Raw genomic sequence first — 17,383 nt, forward strand, 5'->3', positions numbered from 1 at the left:
ACCAGAGGAGGCTGGTTACTATATTATTTGAGGAAAAATATGTTGTATTGCCTCAAATAATAGTCTAACAGAAAACAGCACTTAAATTGTCAAAGAGTCTGCATCATTAAAGTCTTTGACATTATCGTGGACTTTGTCTGCGTCTCATTACTAAGAGTTTGATCCCAATTATGGTCCCTGCTTCTAATATGCTTTGGGTCTCGCACGAGACCACATTCTCATTACTGCATCCTTAAAATCATAATCATGTCCGTCTAGCAGGGCATTTTTATGTGCTTCTAATAAAGCACACACGTTATTTAATAAAACTGGAATATTAGACGAAAACAATTCATGTGAATAAATGTGTCTTGTTCGCATACAAATTTTAAATGTTCTTAGGGATGCTGATCAAGGTCAGGAGAAGTGTTCCAAATTAAAAGGCGTGATGCTTTACTGACCTTGTCGCTATGCTCCATGAATTCAGCCAGGTTGAGCAGAGTCTGTGTGACTTCAGCAATGTCCTGTGATGTCAGTGCTAGCTCAATGCTGCGGATCAGCTCATCTTGTTGATCCTCGCTTAGCTCAGACCAGCAGGACAGGAACGCGGCGTTAAAAAGATCTCTGCAAATGCAAGACACAGGAGAATTAGTCACTTGGGGCATTTCAGAAGGGCAGAACAGTACAGAAACAGTAAAAGGAAAGCACCTCATTGCATTTAAGATATACATAACTAGAAAGACGTACAACCCCAATTCCAAAATAGTTGGGACGCTGTGTAAAATGTAAATAAAAGCAGAATGCAATGATTTGCAAATCTCATACACCCATATGTTATTCACAACAGAACATAGAAAACATATCAAATGTTTAAACTGAGGAAATGTAACATTTTTAAGAAAAAAAAATAGGGTAATTTTGAATTTGATGGCCACAACACGTCTCAAAAAAGTTGGGACAGGGGCAACAACAGGCTGTAAAAGTAAGTGTTACTAAAAAAAAAAACATGCAGATTCTTTTTAGTAACACTTACTTTTCCAGCTTTTTGTTGCCCCTGTCCCAACTCTTTGTTTTTTGATGTGTTGCGGCTATCCAATTCAAAATGACCTTTTTTTTTTTTATTTAAACAGTGCATTTACTCATTTTAAACATTTAATATGTTTATGTTCTCTTGTGAATAACATATGGGTGTATGAGATTTGCAAATCATTGCATTCTGCTCTTATTTACATTTTACACAGTGTCCCAACTATTTTGGAATTGGGGTTGTAGCATAAACTACAGATGGGCTAGAGAAGTGACTCTTTAGGTGAAAAAGTGCCGTTTTTAGGTGGCATTTATGATGTTAACTATACACTTGTCTAACGCTAACTTATTCAAACATACAGCGACAGATTTTAGCTCACATTAACAAACACTAATTATTCTGCAATTACCTTGATGAAAACTGACAGTGCCACATCTTTCAGGCCATAAAGTTATTGGGGAAAATTGTCAAACAGAAAAATAAGGCCTGTGGAATTCACCTGGCAAGTGGAATGTAGGTCTGGGCAAGGGACCAACAGGAGCGCAGGGCAGGAGAGGGCGACTCTTTCAGCAGGACTACACTGAGGCGCCGTAACCATTCCAGCCAGTCATCTTTAGACACCTTCCTGGCAGCACCCCATGCCTACAGAGCACACAAAACACAACAGTAAGCACTCAGAAACACAATCTGAAAGCAAGGTCAACTTAGAAAGTATCTCAGATTATGGTTTCTAGGATATGATTTGTTTCCCAAACTTTTGGTTCCCAAAGTGGGGCCCAGGGACCCCCAGGGGTCCATGAACCATAGCTAGGGGATCTTGATTTTTGTTTTTCTTACAATGGTGGAAACCATAACCTAAAGTTATTATAGTTCTTATTGAGTTCTTATAGCTTGACTCGTCACCTGAATCGGATGTGTTTAATCCAAACCTCAATAACTCAAAAACAAGTAGGTCTGTAAATAATGTCTACTGGAATCTAATAGACTGTCTTGGTGGAACGCTCTACAGTTCCTGTAAATGACCAAAATATTATCGTTCATGTTTAACCGATGAGACTAACATTTAAAGTGTCGGATTACGTTCATTAAAAATCAGGGCTGAAGGAGTCCGTGGAATTTATTTTACAGCCAAAGGCTCTCTGGTGGCAAAAAGGTTTGAGATTTAAGGGATTTCAAAATTTTCACAACAGAAAATTGAACCCGTGTCTGCAAATATGGAAAACGTTTCAGGAGTTTGAGCAAAAGAAGGTGGCACAGGCGACGACCCAAACAGATCTGTTTCTTTTCACATTAAGAGCAAGCAGATTTTGGTTGACAAAGACAATGGAAAGACCTGCTCATTCTTGAAGCGACAGCTGTGAATCACAGTAATGCACTAGCCAACAACAGAACCAGTTGAATGTGCTTTTTGGCAGGATCACTGATGTCGCTTTACTGCTCTTATGCCTCGTCACCCTTTTCCAGTAAGCTATAACACCATGGCTTATAAAAGTCTCACTGTAATATTCAAACTCTGTCAAAATAGTGAAAGTACATGACTGGCCATAATTTATGATAGACAGACGAGTGCAGCTGAGGAAGAAAAAAAAAAGTAGTTACTAGTTCAAGGCTTTGATACAGGTTCCTTTTAAAGGTTATCTGCTATTCCTGGGGAAAGTTTTCCTTTGTTTTTTCTTTTTCTTTTTTGGAGAACTGCAACTGTTGCAGAGCTACACAGTGTTGCGTGCATTTCATCGTTCAATCCAGAACAAACAAATGAAGATACTAGAGATAAGCTTACAAAGAACGGCAGCTTTAAGCTCTTAATAGGACAGGTTAAATTACCGGAGACTTTGCCAAAGTGTTTATGCTTTGTATGAGAACACTCCTTGAACATCCATTAACGCTACCAGATAAATAAGAGGGTGTGCTTCAGGGCAGGAGCGAGAACATCAAGAAATATTTAGTACGGAACAAGATGTTCTTAAATACTACAAGTCTTCCATAGTGCTGAAATCTGTCAGATTTACTGAACCTCCTGATGCTTTATTATTTTTTTAAAAATTCCTTTCGCATTTGTATACTTAATGTGTTCAAGTTAATGTGTAAGCACTCGCAAGGACAAATTCGTCATTATCTTTTATCACATGCTTTATAATTTTTTTCATGCTGACCTTCTGAAGTGCAGTTGTGCTGACGTGGAGCTTCTTCATCGGACCGGACTCCACCGGACCACCCTCCAGCGTGTCACTTTGGCTACTACGTGATTGGCGATGCTGGAAAATCTGAGAGTCTTCTTCCTCATCAGCCAGAGTGTAACCCTGGGTAACAAGACACAATCAAGAAGTAAGCAAAATTAAATATTTTCTGCATGGACATCTAGTGCACTGCCCTAATCAAAGAAGCCCTCAATGTTGCACTAGGAAACATCCTGGACTTAAAAACAACAGTCTGTTCTACTTTGAGCACATCACTCTCTTAATGAAATCAACACCATCCATACACATGGATGGACCCGGGAATGATATGGAGTCATGGTGAAACGTACTAGGTGGACAGGGAAGGAGTACTGACCTTAACGATGCGGCAGATGAGGACATCATATCGTTGGTGGTTGATTCGGTGCTTTAACATCACTTTGTTCACCATAGGAATAAAGATAAGGTACTGTGTTTAAAAAAAAAAAAAAAAAAGAAGAGGAGAAGGAAGTTTTTAAGAGTGTTACAGCTGCCATGAAGTTTATTTGATGCACATGAAGTTTATTTGATGCACACGGTTCTCAAAAGACAATTCCACTCCCATCTACAAAAATGACAAGCTACTGCCTGCCTTCACGATCAAAAGGTGCACATGCTGACCACATGCTGCCCTGGTGGGCTTTAGGGAGTTAGGGAGGGGTGATAAAAAGGAAAATGACATCATCCCAGACTTATTATCAGCCGCGCTGTGAACTCAAAAAGAACAGGAAGCGTCATCAGCAGGCTACTTGTGAAAGCTCAAAGATTTATGGCAAGCACAAATTGATCTTGTCATTAAAGAAATCCTCATTAAGTGTTTCCAGTGGACAGCACAGCACTGGAAACATTGGCATAGGGGTTTCAATATTCAGGGGTCGTTAACGAGAAGCATGCACCGGCATTAGGCTTTTGCAAGCACCTTTTTACCAAGCTGGAAGACCAAAGAGGACAAGGTGTCCATAGCTGTGCTTCGCAACTCAGGCGTTCCATCCAAAGTGCGCACGATGGGGTGGATGATTCTGGAAGCGTAGTCGGTGAAGTCCAGGGACTCGGTCAAACGATCTAAGGTTTCCAAAGCAACCCTGCAGTCAAAACAGAGTAAAAGCTTTAAACTGGAAAGCCATTTAAAGCTTACCAATAACACTGGGAACACTGGAACATTTGTTTTTTTTTAAACTTATGGGATGAAATCACAACACTTAAATTAAGCAGTCAATCAATGAATGTTAGGGAAACAGTAAATTTGTCTAATAATTAATTAGCTACTTGGTTTCTCCAGTTTATAGGTATAAGATATAAAAAAAGGATTCACAGTTCAATAGCAAATACGCATATAATCTTGTGTTTGAAAATGTTTCATATACTTTTGACAAAAACAACACACAAAAAACATTCGCATGTGCTTTCCTCTTTGGCACAAAGTGACTGCAAGGGTGATGAGGACATATCGAACCCGACACAAAACTACAGGCCAAACCGCTCTGGTGTTTCAATCAAAGAGTTTCAATAATATGATCCCTCCCAGACACAGCAGACCACAGTTACCCGATTCACATCCATTCTCAACGCCATGGCTCAGCCAGTTTCAAGAGGCAGAACTGTCTACTTATTATAACTCCCCGAGAATAAGAATTAACTGTCAAGACCGTCCACTAACCCACTTTTACTGATGGGGTGAACATATCCTCTGTGCAGATTTTGATCTGTATTGGTTGGCACTGAGCTAAAATATCTGGGGAGGCAGGAGACACACTATAGACTATCAAGTGATGCCACTGAACTTTGCTTCAGATTCAAAAGCGATGTTCTATGGTATGGTATTTTAGACATTAAAAATATAACGAATAAAACATTACAGGATGTGCTGTTGGAGGAACATAATTATGAGGAACATGATTATGGTGGTGTGCTGCAGCTCCACGTGAAACAGAGGTAATCTTAGCACCCTGAATTTGATTATTTTCCTATAAAATCATGTCCTGAGGTGTTTTTTTTTTTATTTCCTCTTATATCACAGCAATTGGACAACAGTTTAAAAAAAAATAATTTGTTAATGACTGACACATCATATTTTAACCAGTTATATTTAATGATGCGGGATGTTATAAACAGTCATTCTCTCATCAGCCTCTTTTTTCTCTCTCTCAGCTTGGCATGTTAGTGAGAAGTCCTCTCCCATGGCAGAAAACTTACTGAGCCTTAAAAGCACTGACACCTGAGACTCCTTCCATAAATGCTCTATAAACACCTCCTTATCACATCAATTATATTTTTCATTTTTAAAGAACACCTTTTTTTTTTTTTTTAAACTCTGCTCATTAGTAGGCTTAGATATATTTATGCATTATTTTTTACGGATGCACAAAAAATTAAAAGCACTGATAATTAAAAGAAAAAACCTCACTTTCACTACACCTTAAAGTTTCTGTTCCTCACTGCCTTTAGGCATATTGTTTTACTTATGTACAGTTTTAATTTGACTTTTCAAATCTTACTTGTGCTGTTTATCACCGTGTCTACGTTGCGAGTGTGGTTATTTGTAACCTCATTACAAATAGATCGCTCTCGTTATAATAAACGACAGAAGTTACACTGCACTTTAAACTGAACCTCTTAAGCCAGAGGTTCTCAATCTTTTGCAACTAAAGCCCCCCCCCCCCCCCCCCCCCTATCATGTGGCACGCCCCTCACCATATTGGAGGAGACCAGGTATAATGATAATCTATTCTATATAAAATCCATATTTTATATATATATATATATATATATATATATATATATATATATATATATATATATATATATATATACACACACACCCACACATTTTATATATATTATATATATATATATATATATATATATATATATATATATATATATATATATAAAAAAATCTTTAATCTGTTTCTGATATAGATAGATTTTTTTTATTTGCTTTTGTGTTTTTGTACTTTTTTAATTACTTTTCATAAAGTATGATTTTTAAAAAATAACTTTTATAAAAAGTATATAAGGGACAGGTATGGAACATGAAGGATCAAAAATGTTTCTGAACAATATATCTAATTTGAACAAGAGAACTAGGCTGTAAGAACATGGACTATTTTACATGTAAAACATGTTGCGTTCCATTCCTCTTGCGTTCTAAAAACATTCGCATAATGATGTAAATTGGGATGAAGGTGAAGTCTTGTTATCCATGACATTGTTAAATCTCCAACTCTCAGACACTCACTGAACAGAGCAGACGCAGAGAGAGGTATGAGTCCAGTGGGAGAGCAAGACCTCGTGCCGGCAGGACAGTACATTTGGAAAAAGTTTTGGAAAGTTGCTACGGTTTGTCCAAAAAGTCGCTAGGTGCTTCTTTTTCTTTAAAAAAAAGTCATTAAAGGGGTCTGAAAAGTCACTAAGTTGGCAACACTGGTCTGCACTGACGGCTAGATAAAAGGAAGGCTAAACTCCGCCTCTCCCCAGCAAAAAGAAAATGTAGAGGGAATGCAGAGTTTTTCATTTATGCACATTATATTTGAAAAGCAATAAAATACACCAAGTACACAAATTATGCCCTGTCTGATTTCTTCATAAAAAATACACTGTTGCGCTTCGTGCTAAACAATCTCCGCTTTGCAAAGTTTGCATGTTAGTCTTCTCAATAGCATTTAATATCAAATACTCACCTGCCTTTGAGGACTAGGAGGCCACACACTTTTTTACACGGTCAATAAACAGCAAACTGAAAAAATTCATTTTCGTTGACTCTGGGTATTCTGCTAAAGCTAGCGGCGTCGTATTACGTGTGTTTGACATCATGACTAGGAAGTGGCTTATACTTCCGGTTAGTAAAACATGCCATTTGAGACGACACCACCCTTCTAAAATTCACACACTAGACGGAAGAGTACATAGTGTAAGTGTATAGTACATTTTGGACACAACTTTGGAATGTACTTTCGAAACAGAAGTTAAGGACTGAGTAAATGCCCCGTGCAGACCAGCTAATCGATAATGGGATTCGTTGACAACAATTTTCATAACTGATTATTACTGATTATTTGTTGCAGCTCTATTATGTACAGCCTTTGCCATAAAAGTCCCTGAAATTGAGTTGTTATAGAAACGATAACGGATTAGAACAGCAGCATTAATATAAACTGCCTGAACTTTTGTCAGGCCTGTTGTTAAAGAAATTAATCTATACTTTCCGATCAATCCAACTCGAGAATTCAACAGAGGTGTGGTATGATATTGAATATTGTGTGCTACATATATATTCTAACACTCATATTGTGGCAAGGAGAGTAAAATACTGCCACGCAAATATACAATGCTGGAAAGATGAACACGTTGGTGATTATACTGACTTGCGGACTTGCAGTGGGACATCAGGGGCATCAAACAGTTTGACTATAGGAGGCAGGAGCAGGTGGAGGTAATCATCCAGGTTGGCACCAAACAGCTGTATGGCCATGAGCAGCTGAAAAGCAGAAAAAAACATGAACGGGGTGCTGGACAAAAAGGATTTGTGCTTTGTGTGAACATCTGGCATTGAAGGAATAAATCAGTAAAGAATCAAGTTTACACAATTTTGTTCTATAAACACAAGCCCAAATTTTCAAAAAGTTTTTTTTTTTTTTTTAAATAAATGCATTTTAAGTAAACATGCAGGAGTAGTCCATAACTAAGTCACAAGTCGAAACCATTGGAATAGTCTGCTCAGGGGACAGAAAGATGGCAAATTGCATTAAGGGAAAAAGTGACTCTTTTTTCAAAATGGCCGCCCTATAGTGGTTTCTGGAAAGCCATCCCACTAAACATGTGTGCTGTTTTAGATGTTCGTCCAATAAGATCAGAGAACACAGAAAGGTCACAGGCCACAACCTTAGCTGTATTTTTTTTCCTGCACATCAACTTGTGGGTAGCTTCAAGAGTATTTCAAGGTGGCCCAGACATTCCCTGTGATTCAGGAGCCTTTGCCAGACCACCGTCCTGTCCAGACATGAAGCTTTGCCACTGTACACACTCTATTGTATTGAGTGTCATGTCAGGGGACATTCTGTATACATGTGAGGTTATATAATTGTAGACGCTGGGTTTGTTGAATTGGCCCGCAGTCTTGCGTGTCTGTGTTTCATGTGTGGCTGATATTCTATCTGAGCGGTGGTGGGGTGTAGATCTTCTCTAGACGCCTGCTGATTAAGGAGCACTCTGAGCCTGTGATATTCTCCTCTCTGCTTTGAAGTCTTTTTTCTGCAAGCCACATTGTTTTTCCCAATTTGCTCTTCTGGCCTGATATCCCAACATCTTAAAGCTGTGATTGCTTTTTAAACAGGTTAACGTTGGTAAAAAAATAAGCAGGGTTGGTATCTCAATCTGCAGCTCAAGAATTTCTTCCTTGGGAAAAGCTTGCATAAGCCTTACCCCTTTCAATCACAAGAGAAGATTGATGTCGCTTGTCCCGTCCACATTCAGATGAGTGGCCACTTGTCCTCAGCAAGCTATTTGCACTGATCACCTTTATTCTACTGAAACATTTCTATCCTGATGGGAGTGGTCTCATTCAGGCTGACCTCGCCCCTATCCACAGAGCACGGGGATTCACTGAATCACTTGATGAGGATGAAAATGATATAAACCATAAGCTACGTGTCAGACAGTGCTCTCGACCACCATCATCAAAACACAAACTGAGGGAATATCTTTTGGAAGAACAGAGTTCATCCCTCCAGAACAGTTCCAGAGATTTGTAGAACTGATGCCAAGGAGCTCTGAAGCTGTTCTGGAGGTTTGTGGTTGTCCAACACCTCAATAAGACACTTCATGTTGATTTTTTCCTTTGTCACCCATCTGCACCTTTTATGAAAACTACTTGTTCCTTCAGCCGTCTAGGGAATGAAAGTTAAACTAGCAAATCAGTAAACTGGGAATGAACATGACCGACGTGTCAAACTTGCGCATATCCGTGCCAGTTGGTATCGCTTGGAACCTGCTGCAGGTGTAATTTGTAAACATCTATATAAACATCTTGAAAGTTTATATGAGTTATAATATTACTTTCATTCATTTCTAGCTAGTTAGCTGCCACCTCCTTCTTCAGCTTCAGCGCTTTGGAATGAAATGATAGACACTGCTAATGTTAACCTCATTTCAGAGAAGTCTGCTGATACTCATACTTATGAGGAGAGACTGAAAATTAAACAAGAGTAAAGAACAACGCCCAAGATCTTAACTCAAAAGTCAGGGAGAAAAAAAAAAGCTCCTTTAACAGTCTTGGTACAGTAAAATCCATTAGCTGACTTTGGCCAACTTTTATTGATACATTTTTTAAATATTTGATATCGATGACTGAATTTAGTCTTATATAACCTCTAAAGCAGCGGTCTGGTTTTCTGAACACTAACCGATTTCATCTCTGGACAGTAAGGCTTTCACTGGACTATAACCAAGAAGAAAATAATTTAATACAGGATATTTGTGTCTGCTGTATTGGACGAGTTTTAAAAATCTAGTGGCATCCATGACATAAGCTCACCAGCCACCCTTGAACAAGCACACAATCTCCCCGAGGTTTCACATGTGGGAGTCGGAGCACTAAAAATCGCATCAATTGAGTAAACTTATTCCAGATTTCCATTATACATGACTCATCTGTCTGTCCTTAATGGCCATAGTGAATGCGCGTCAGGATGGAAGGAAAGCTGGTCTGGAAATACAAGAAGATATATAAAAGTAAAATATGCTTGTTACATTGTTTGAGGTAAAAGGGCTAGAAATATTTACATAGAAACATTAGAAAAAGAACAAGACATGTGTTCTTGGTACTGAGGTTACAGTATCTAAAAAATCCACATTATCAGAATGGAATATCTAAATATGGAAATAATGCAGCAGAAATAACAAAACAAAAGGAAAATAAAATGAAAAGTTTATTGAGTTTGGCTAGAGAATATGATTGCAGGGGACACAGTGCGCCGAGTTCATCTGGTTTTAGGTGAGTGTAGTGTTTATGTCATTTACAGTGTCCAGATGTATTCAACATTGATGCTCTACAATTAGGAATGCACATGCTTTTTCTACCATTATTCAAATTTATGAGACAAAATCTCTCAAGATTTTGAGAGATTCTTTAGCAAAATACCTACCTGTACAATACCCATTAAGCGAGCTACATAAACAGCTAGCTACATAGCCAAGAGTAAACGTCTAGGTTTCAACCTTACAAAAACTTCTAGGTTTCTTCCTTACAGCAAGTTAGTCTTGCAAGCCAGACTTCTAGCTTTTTCTTATAGTACCACAAGTCAGGTACTTTCCATTGGAAACCAGCAGATGAATATATTTGGAAGTCCATACAGACAGTCAGATTGCAGATAGTGGCCAGAAAAGTGCACTAAAAGATATCAGACACTCTGTGGAATGTGGGCGGAGCATCCGAGGCTAACTGTGTGTTCAAGTCCTCCTGGGAAGTTCGTATTTACGAGTTGGGAAGCCGTAATTATGACGCCAGGTGACTTCAAGTCACTTTGGTCGGAGCAAGATGGTAGTGTACGTTCTCTTACGCCACTGCAAACTTTATCATTACATATTATATCGTGATTGTACAATGCTGTCGTATTTTGTGTAGGCAATTATCTTGTTTTATTGTAGTTAAAAAAAGCCTGACAATAACTTGCTGCATATATCAAAAATATAATAACTGAAATCAGATTCTGAGACGAGTAAACATTCAATTTCAACAAATTTACTGTCAACTACAGGCGTTGCATCCATTGATTCCACCGTGTTTTCTTACTGACACGCCCCCAACTCACCCCCATGTATTCTTACTGACACACCCTAACTCCTTAGTTTCCCACTTGTAATTACGACTTTGTGGTGGTATTCATAAGACCAACAGCAAGTTAGCGAATACTACCTACATTGTAAAGCAAGAGTGACAATGAGTGGCAATTTTAGACCGATATGAACTTAAACACAACTCTGTTGATCAACACATTTCAGAAAGCGATATACAGAGGTGGTTAGAGAATATGCATATCCATCTATGGCTGCGATAAATGCTGATGAAACTTGTATTTTCAGGTTTCATTTTCCATTTGGAGTAATATTTCAATACAAAATGAGTCCACACATCAGCACTAACTTGAGAAATCCAAGCATTTATCTTGAGGACTGCTGTGTCAAGGTAATAGTTTCACCCTGAAGGCCTGAGGCTGCAGGGCTCAGGTGGTACTTCAGTCGTAAATGATGAACAGGAGCAAGTTGTCCAGCCATAACATAACCATGACCAATATAATGGATATAAAATGTCTGCACATTCCTGTTAAAATGGCAGGTTTTTGTAAAAGAATGACATGAAAATAAATCATGTCAGATTTTCCCACCTTCAGTGTAAAATTGCAAAGTAAATTCCTTTTTATCTTCAGTTCACAAGCAGACACCTGAATGATTTACACTAAAATCTGGTATTTGTAGCTATTCATGATTCCCTCCACCTTGATAAAAGCCCCAGTTCTGGGTGAAGAAAACCCTAAAGCATGATGCTGCCACCACCAAGTTTAACTGTGGGCATAGTATTCTTTTTATGTGATGTGCAATATTTGGTGCCTTTTGGAATTACTGAATTATTATATGCCTTGGAATTTTTGTGAGAAAGGGCTTCCGTCTAGCCACCCTAACCCAAAGCCCAGACATGAAAAATATAAGGGAATGTGAAGAATTTGGAAGGACATCCAGTTCTGAGTGATGTCACTGCCGTACCTGATTTTCTTCACTCGTTGATGACGGCCTTCACGGTGTTCCGTGGTACATCTAATGTTTCGGAAATTCTTTAACAACCCTCTACTGATTGATATCTTTTGACAAGTGCGATACCGTACATGCTTTGTAAGCTCTTTGCGGCCCATGGTTTCAGCGATCAGATGAAACCAAGAAGGGGTCAAGAAGATCCTACAAAAACAGCTGGTCTTTATTTGGCATTAATCAGAATAATTTAATTGATGATAGGTGTATGATAATTACTTCTGATAAACACAGCCACATCCCCGATTATAAGGTGTGAACATTTATGCAAATTATTGTAACTTCTGTAATTTTCCCTAAAATGTTTCTGGATGTTTTTCCACTTAATTTTCATACGTTGTAATTTCACATTTAAGGTGGGAAAGGATCTGTCTTGATTTCTCTTACCTTTTTTTTTTACCTCACAAAAACGTGACATTATAACAGGGGTGTGTAGACTTTTTATATTCATTGTATTTGCTTTCATATGCTTGTGTATATGTCTGTGCACATCTTTACCTTCATGGTAACACTCCGCCCGGTGCTGCTGTCATGCATGAAGACCCGTAGCATGTGTGGGATAAGCTGGGGTAAGTACAGCTTGAACTCTCCTCCCAGAGCCACGACTATCTGCTCGATGAGCAGGATGATGGTGTTCTGCATTGGGTTGTTGGGGGTCCAATATTCCTGCAGGTCCAACAAAAGATGAGGGAAAAGAACAATGTGTGCACACTTTTGCAAAGCAGCACAGCGATCAGAGATGAAATACTTAGTCTAGTCATCTATAATGGGTAATCAAAAGGCTTCCAATTAATATTTAGAAAACATTTGTTTGTGTAGAGAATGTATGTGTATGAAAATGTCAATCAGCTCATGTTTAGGGTTGAAGAGTATTTTTTAAATGTATTAGGGTGCAGTTACATAAGCAGTGTTTAGTCTCTTCTAATCAAATTTGTGGGGTTTTTCCCCCTTTGGTGCAATTCGTCAAACACACTCAGATATCAAAAACAATCCAATCAGATATCCCGGTCTGCTCTTCCAAGCAAACTCTAGTGCGGTTTGACTACAGTGAGAAAGTGATTGAACCCAACTGAAGGAAGTGACTCAAGCATGCTGTGTATTTTAGGTTGGGGGAATATATATATTTTTTATAGATATGGTTTGCTAAAATGGTTTGCAAGGCACTAAAATTGGGCACCACAGACAGAACAGTAGCACTGTGGAAATGTGATATGTTCTGGCTAGTTGGACCAATGAACAAAATGAGAAAATAAACACAGGAAATGATACACAAAATGTTCTGAACTACTTATTTATTACTTACTCATTTAATTAGCATGGTGTCCAAGTTCGCAGTGCTTGGGTGACTTTTGTGATTTCTACCAACACTTGACAAAAGTAGGTTTAACTTTTTTCATGGGCAAATTTCTGACCAATGAATAGAAGGGTTTTATGACTACACTTTCAATCCTACATCTCCTTAGCCCTACTTTCATACCTGATGCAACTTTATTAACCAAAAGTGTAAATGATCGTCTTGGAAAAAAAAAAGAAAAGAACAGACGATGGGGGTTGGAAACAACGAGTCATACGCCTTATAAAACTGTCAAAATCTTTGGCCAGACGACTGTTGGCTGCTGTAAGAGACCTCTGAACCCCCAGCATGATTTTTATGACAAATCTGCAATAGCAATTCCCGCTTGCAGCATCTGGATGAGAAAATTTAAAAATAAATAAATAAACAGAACCATCCTTTTTTGGTTTTTTGCACTTTTTTAATCTGTATACATGTGTTAAGTGAGACACTGGCGTAAAGGGCACCAGGAAACACAACAAGATGAAGATGAGCAGAGACCTTTCATTTTATAGTCACGCCTGTATGAATGCTTAGTAAAGACAAGTGTCTGGTGCCTCATGTGGGGCTACACTGAAAAAACTGGACCCATGAAGTGGAAATTTACCCCAGAAGACAAATCAAAAGACGTGAAGGTGATAGGTCACTTACACGGATCAGGGTGACGATATCGTCCATGTACGGTCGGATGTGGATCTTGACGAAGCACACCACCATACCTAGGAGAGGAACTAACTAAAAGGGAAAAAGGGCCAAAAAGACAAAAAAACAAAAAAAACAGGCGTATTAGCCTTTTGCTAATAGATCATTCAGACATCATCAAACTCAATCTGATATACTATAATCATAATTCTCAGTTTCATTCAGTTAACTTTCACCATCATTTCATAAGTTATTATCTGTCTGGTAGAAAAGACTCAAGGTAACAAGTAACTTCAAAACAGACATGACTCAGAAGCAACATGTGTACATAGTACCAAAAATTCTCTGTGATACAAACAGAGGGGGTTCATCCATCCATTTTCTGTACTGCTTATTCTATACAGGGTCGCTGGGAACCTGGAGCCTATCCCAAGGAACTCATGGGACAAGGAGGGGCACAATCGCATACCTAATCACACACTATGGGCAAATTTGGAAATGCCAAATCAGCCTACAATGCATGTCTGTGTACTGGGGGAGGAAACTGGAGTACCCGGAGAAAACCCCCGAAGCACAGGGAGAACATGCAAACTCTGCGGACATAGGGCAGAGGTGGGAATTGAACCCCCAACCCTGAAGGTGCAAGGCTAAGCATTAAGCCACCGAGCCCATGGAGTTCATGATTCTGTTTATTTTTCCCAGTTTTTCAATTAAAAAAAAAAAATTCTGGCTCCAATAAGTCAGCAAAATATTCTTGTACACGTTAGTAAGATGAGTGATTTTTTTTATTATTATTATTATTTTTTTTTTTACAGTTTGTTTGTAAAATATATCTGTACTGAGGGAGTCCAGCTATTCATTCATTCTTAAAGAGGTCCCTGACTGCTGAACCCCTAGCCTAGAGTAATCGTTCATCCGTCACTCACACTTCTGACTCTGTAAGAGTTTGTGGTACACTTCATATGTGTCATAATTTCAAAGAAAACCTCAACCTTCGACAGTTACTAATAATGGGAAAATATTACGCAAGACAATGGGCAGCTAAAAAGCGGCATATTAGTGCTTATTCTACTTTTCTATGTTGTACAAACGTTTTGCCCGCCGACTACAGGCCCCTGTAGAGCATGTGATTTCAATGCATCTGTGTGGTTTAATGTTTCACTCAATCATGAGCTAAAAAAAAAAAAGCAGAGTGGTTAACGTCACATTTTGTGCCTTAAGGAGCTTGTGCGGACTGAAACAAATGGGATATACATGTGTTCCTAAGAAAGGAATGAGACAGATGACAAAAAAATAGGTTCAGAAATGCTTTTGGCTTCAAACTGCTTCATGGAGATACTGTCAATTATTTACATACTGAATTAAAGAAATGAATTCATGTTTAAACTGGACAAAAGGTAATATGAAGAAATATACATCAAGTACAAAATTATTTAAACAGGAAATTTGCAGTAGTCATGTTTAATAAAATTTAAATTACAATGACACATCTTAATAAATTTCAAATACATTGCACCCCATTCTAAAAATCTCCGTCTCTGACAGTGTGAAAGTGGATGCTTACTTCTTTTATGCTGGTGTCACACACTCGGATGACATTGAGGAAGGTGGGCATGACCTGGGGCAGGAACTGCACACACTTTAGGCCCAATGACTTGAAAATGAAGGTGACAGCTTGCACCACCATGGTGTGGTGGTTGGAGAGCGACGGGTCTCGCAGGATGCGCATCAGCGTCACTATGGCAACAGCTGGGTAAAACTCGTCTAGCGGTAAGTTGCCCATGTTCACGAGCATTTCACTGGTGCTGTAGTCGGCTAAAGAGATGAACATACGGACACAAAAGCATGCACAAAATTAGGTTTAATCGATTTGTCAGTCTTGAGTGCGACACAGAATGAACAGCCCAGGGATGTGACCAGGAGCACTCATGAAAAACTTGGCTTACTTTTTCATTCCCAGTGAAATCTGAAAGATGCTAGCCAATTGTGGGCATTTGCTAAAGGGATAGTTCACCCAAAAATGAAAATTCTGTCATCAATTACTGACCCTCATGTCGTTCCAAACCCATAAGACTTTTGTTCATCTGCAGAAGACAAATGAAGACATTTTTGGGAGATTTCTGTTCCTCCATTTACAGTCCAGTAACCAAAACTTTCAAGCTCCAAAAAGTTCAGAAAGGCATCGTAAAAATTAATCCATGTGACCTTAGTAGTTTAATCCCAGTTTTATGAAGCAATACTATGTATATAATATGAATAATAATATGAAGCTTTGGAGCTTGAACGTTTTGGTTACTTGGACTGTAAATGGAGGACGAGAAAGCTCCCAGGTTTCATTAAAATGTCGTCTTTTGTGTTCCGAAGACGAATGAAAGTCTTATGGGTTTGGAACGAAATGAAGGTGAGTAATTGATGACAGAATTTTCATTTTTGGGTGAACTATCCCTTTAAGTATTAGTACACTCAAGCACATCCAGGTGTCTTGTGCTGTTCAGGAAGTGGCATCTTGAGAACATGGCTATATGAGCTACACCATTATAGATTGGTTGGACAGATCCATATACTTGTGAACAAATTTGAAGAATTTTTTTTTTTTAGATAGATTTCTCTTTTGTTGTCTTTAAGAAGAGATTAATCATCCAGGCATTGGATTGAACTGAAAACAACCTTTGTAGAGATATTTTACAATACTCGATGAAGACTCCAGTCTTCTTCATATTTGAAATTGCTTGAAAGCTAAGTACTTCAAACTCACATTTGCTGAAATAAATGGCTATGAGAATTTGCGGAGCCAGATAGAGAGAAATATGGCCTATTTCGTATATCAAAGTTATAAAATGGCTGCCTCAGCACAAAGTGACACGCCGGCACTCCTGCTATATCTCTTTCCCTCTTCTTTTTACAGCATAAAGTCAGACTAAACAGCTGGACAAGACTTTCGAAATCTCCCCCATGAGCGCACATCTGTCAAAAGCACTTTATAATGTAATATGAAACAAGCAAGACTGCATCGTTTCAGTTCTATCATTGGTTAAATATTGATTAAAGTTTAACAAAAGGCTTAACTTAATTTCGAAAATTCTACAACTGTCCAGAATCAGAATGTTTAACATTAAGAGTTATTAAAGTTCTGCAGATCCTTGATGAACAACAGATCTATGATGTTATTTGAACTAATGTTGAATCAAATTTTTTACTTTCTCACTCTCATTGTCTCACTAACCATGCACGCTTCCATCTCCGGATGTGATGGAGATAATTAAGCTGAATGGCCTGTGAGTGACAGCGTTACGCAATGCAATAAATGTAACCTGGAACCTCATTACTTTCAGCTAAGGCGGCAATAAATCTGCACAAGCTGTTTGCTCTAGTTCTGTGAATGAGCTC

The 17,383-nt window shown here is 38.5% G+C and overlaps 1 protein-coding gene across 2 annotated transcripts in view; it reads right to left on the reverse strand.

Moving 5' to 3' along the window:
- The window catches only part of mtor (mechanistic target of rapamycin kinase), a 109,179-nt gene that overhangs the window by 67,622 nt on the left and 24,174 nt on the right, over positions 1-17,383 (reverse strand). For both annotated transcript variants that reach the window (XM_017467113.3, XM_053680160.1), the window contains 9 exons: positions 15,561-15,811; positions 14,006-14,089; positions 12,520-12,687; positions 7,587-7,699; positions 4,142-4,304; positions 3,560-3,652; positions 3,160-3,306; positions 1,506-1,648; positions 441-603 (listed from right to left, as the gene is read on the reverse strand). In XM_017467113.3, coding sequence (XP_017322602.1) covers positions 441-603; positions 1,506-1,648; positions 3,160-3,306; positions 3,560-3,652; positions 4,142-4,304; positions 7,587-7,699; positions 12,520-12,687; positions 14,006-14,089; positions 15,561-15,811 — 1,325 coding nt within the window. The remainder of the gene's footprint in view (positions 1-440; positions 604-1,505; positions 1,649-3,159; positions 3,307-3,559; positions 3,653-4,141; positions 4,305-7,586; positions 7,700-12,519; positions 12,688-14,005; positions 14,090-15,560; positions 15,812-17,383) is intronic.

This window comes from Ictalurus punctatus, chromosome 5, assembly GCF_001660625.3.
Source record: "Ictalurus punctatus breed USDA103 chromosome 5, Coco_2.0, whole genome shotgun sequence".
Taxonomy (NCBI): Eukaryota; Metazoa; Chordata; class Actinopteri; order Siluriformes; family Ictaluridae; genus Ictalurus; species Ictalurus punctatus.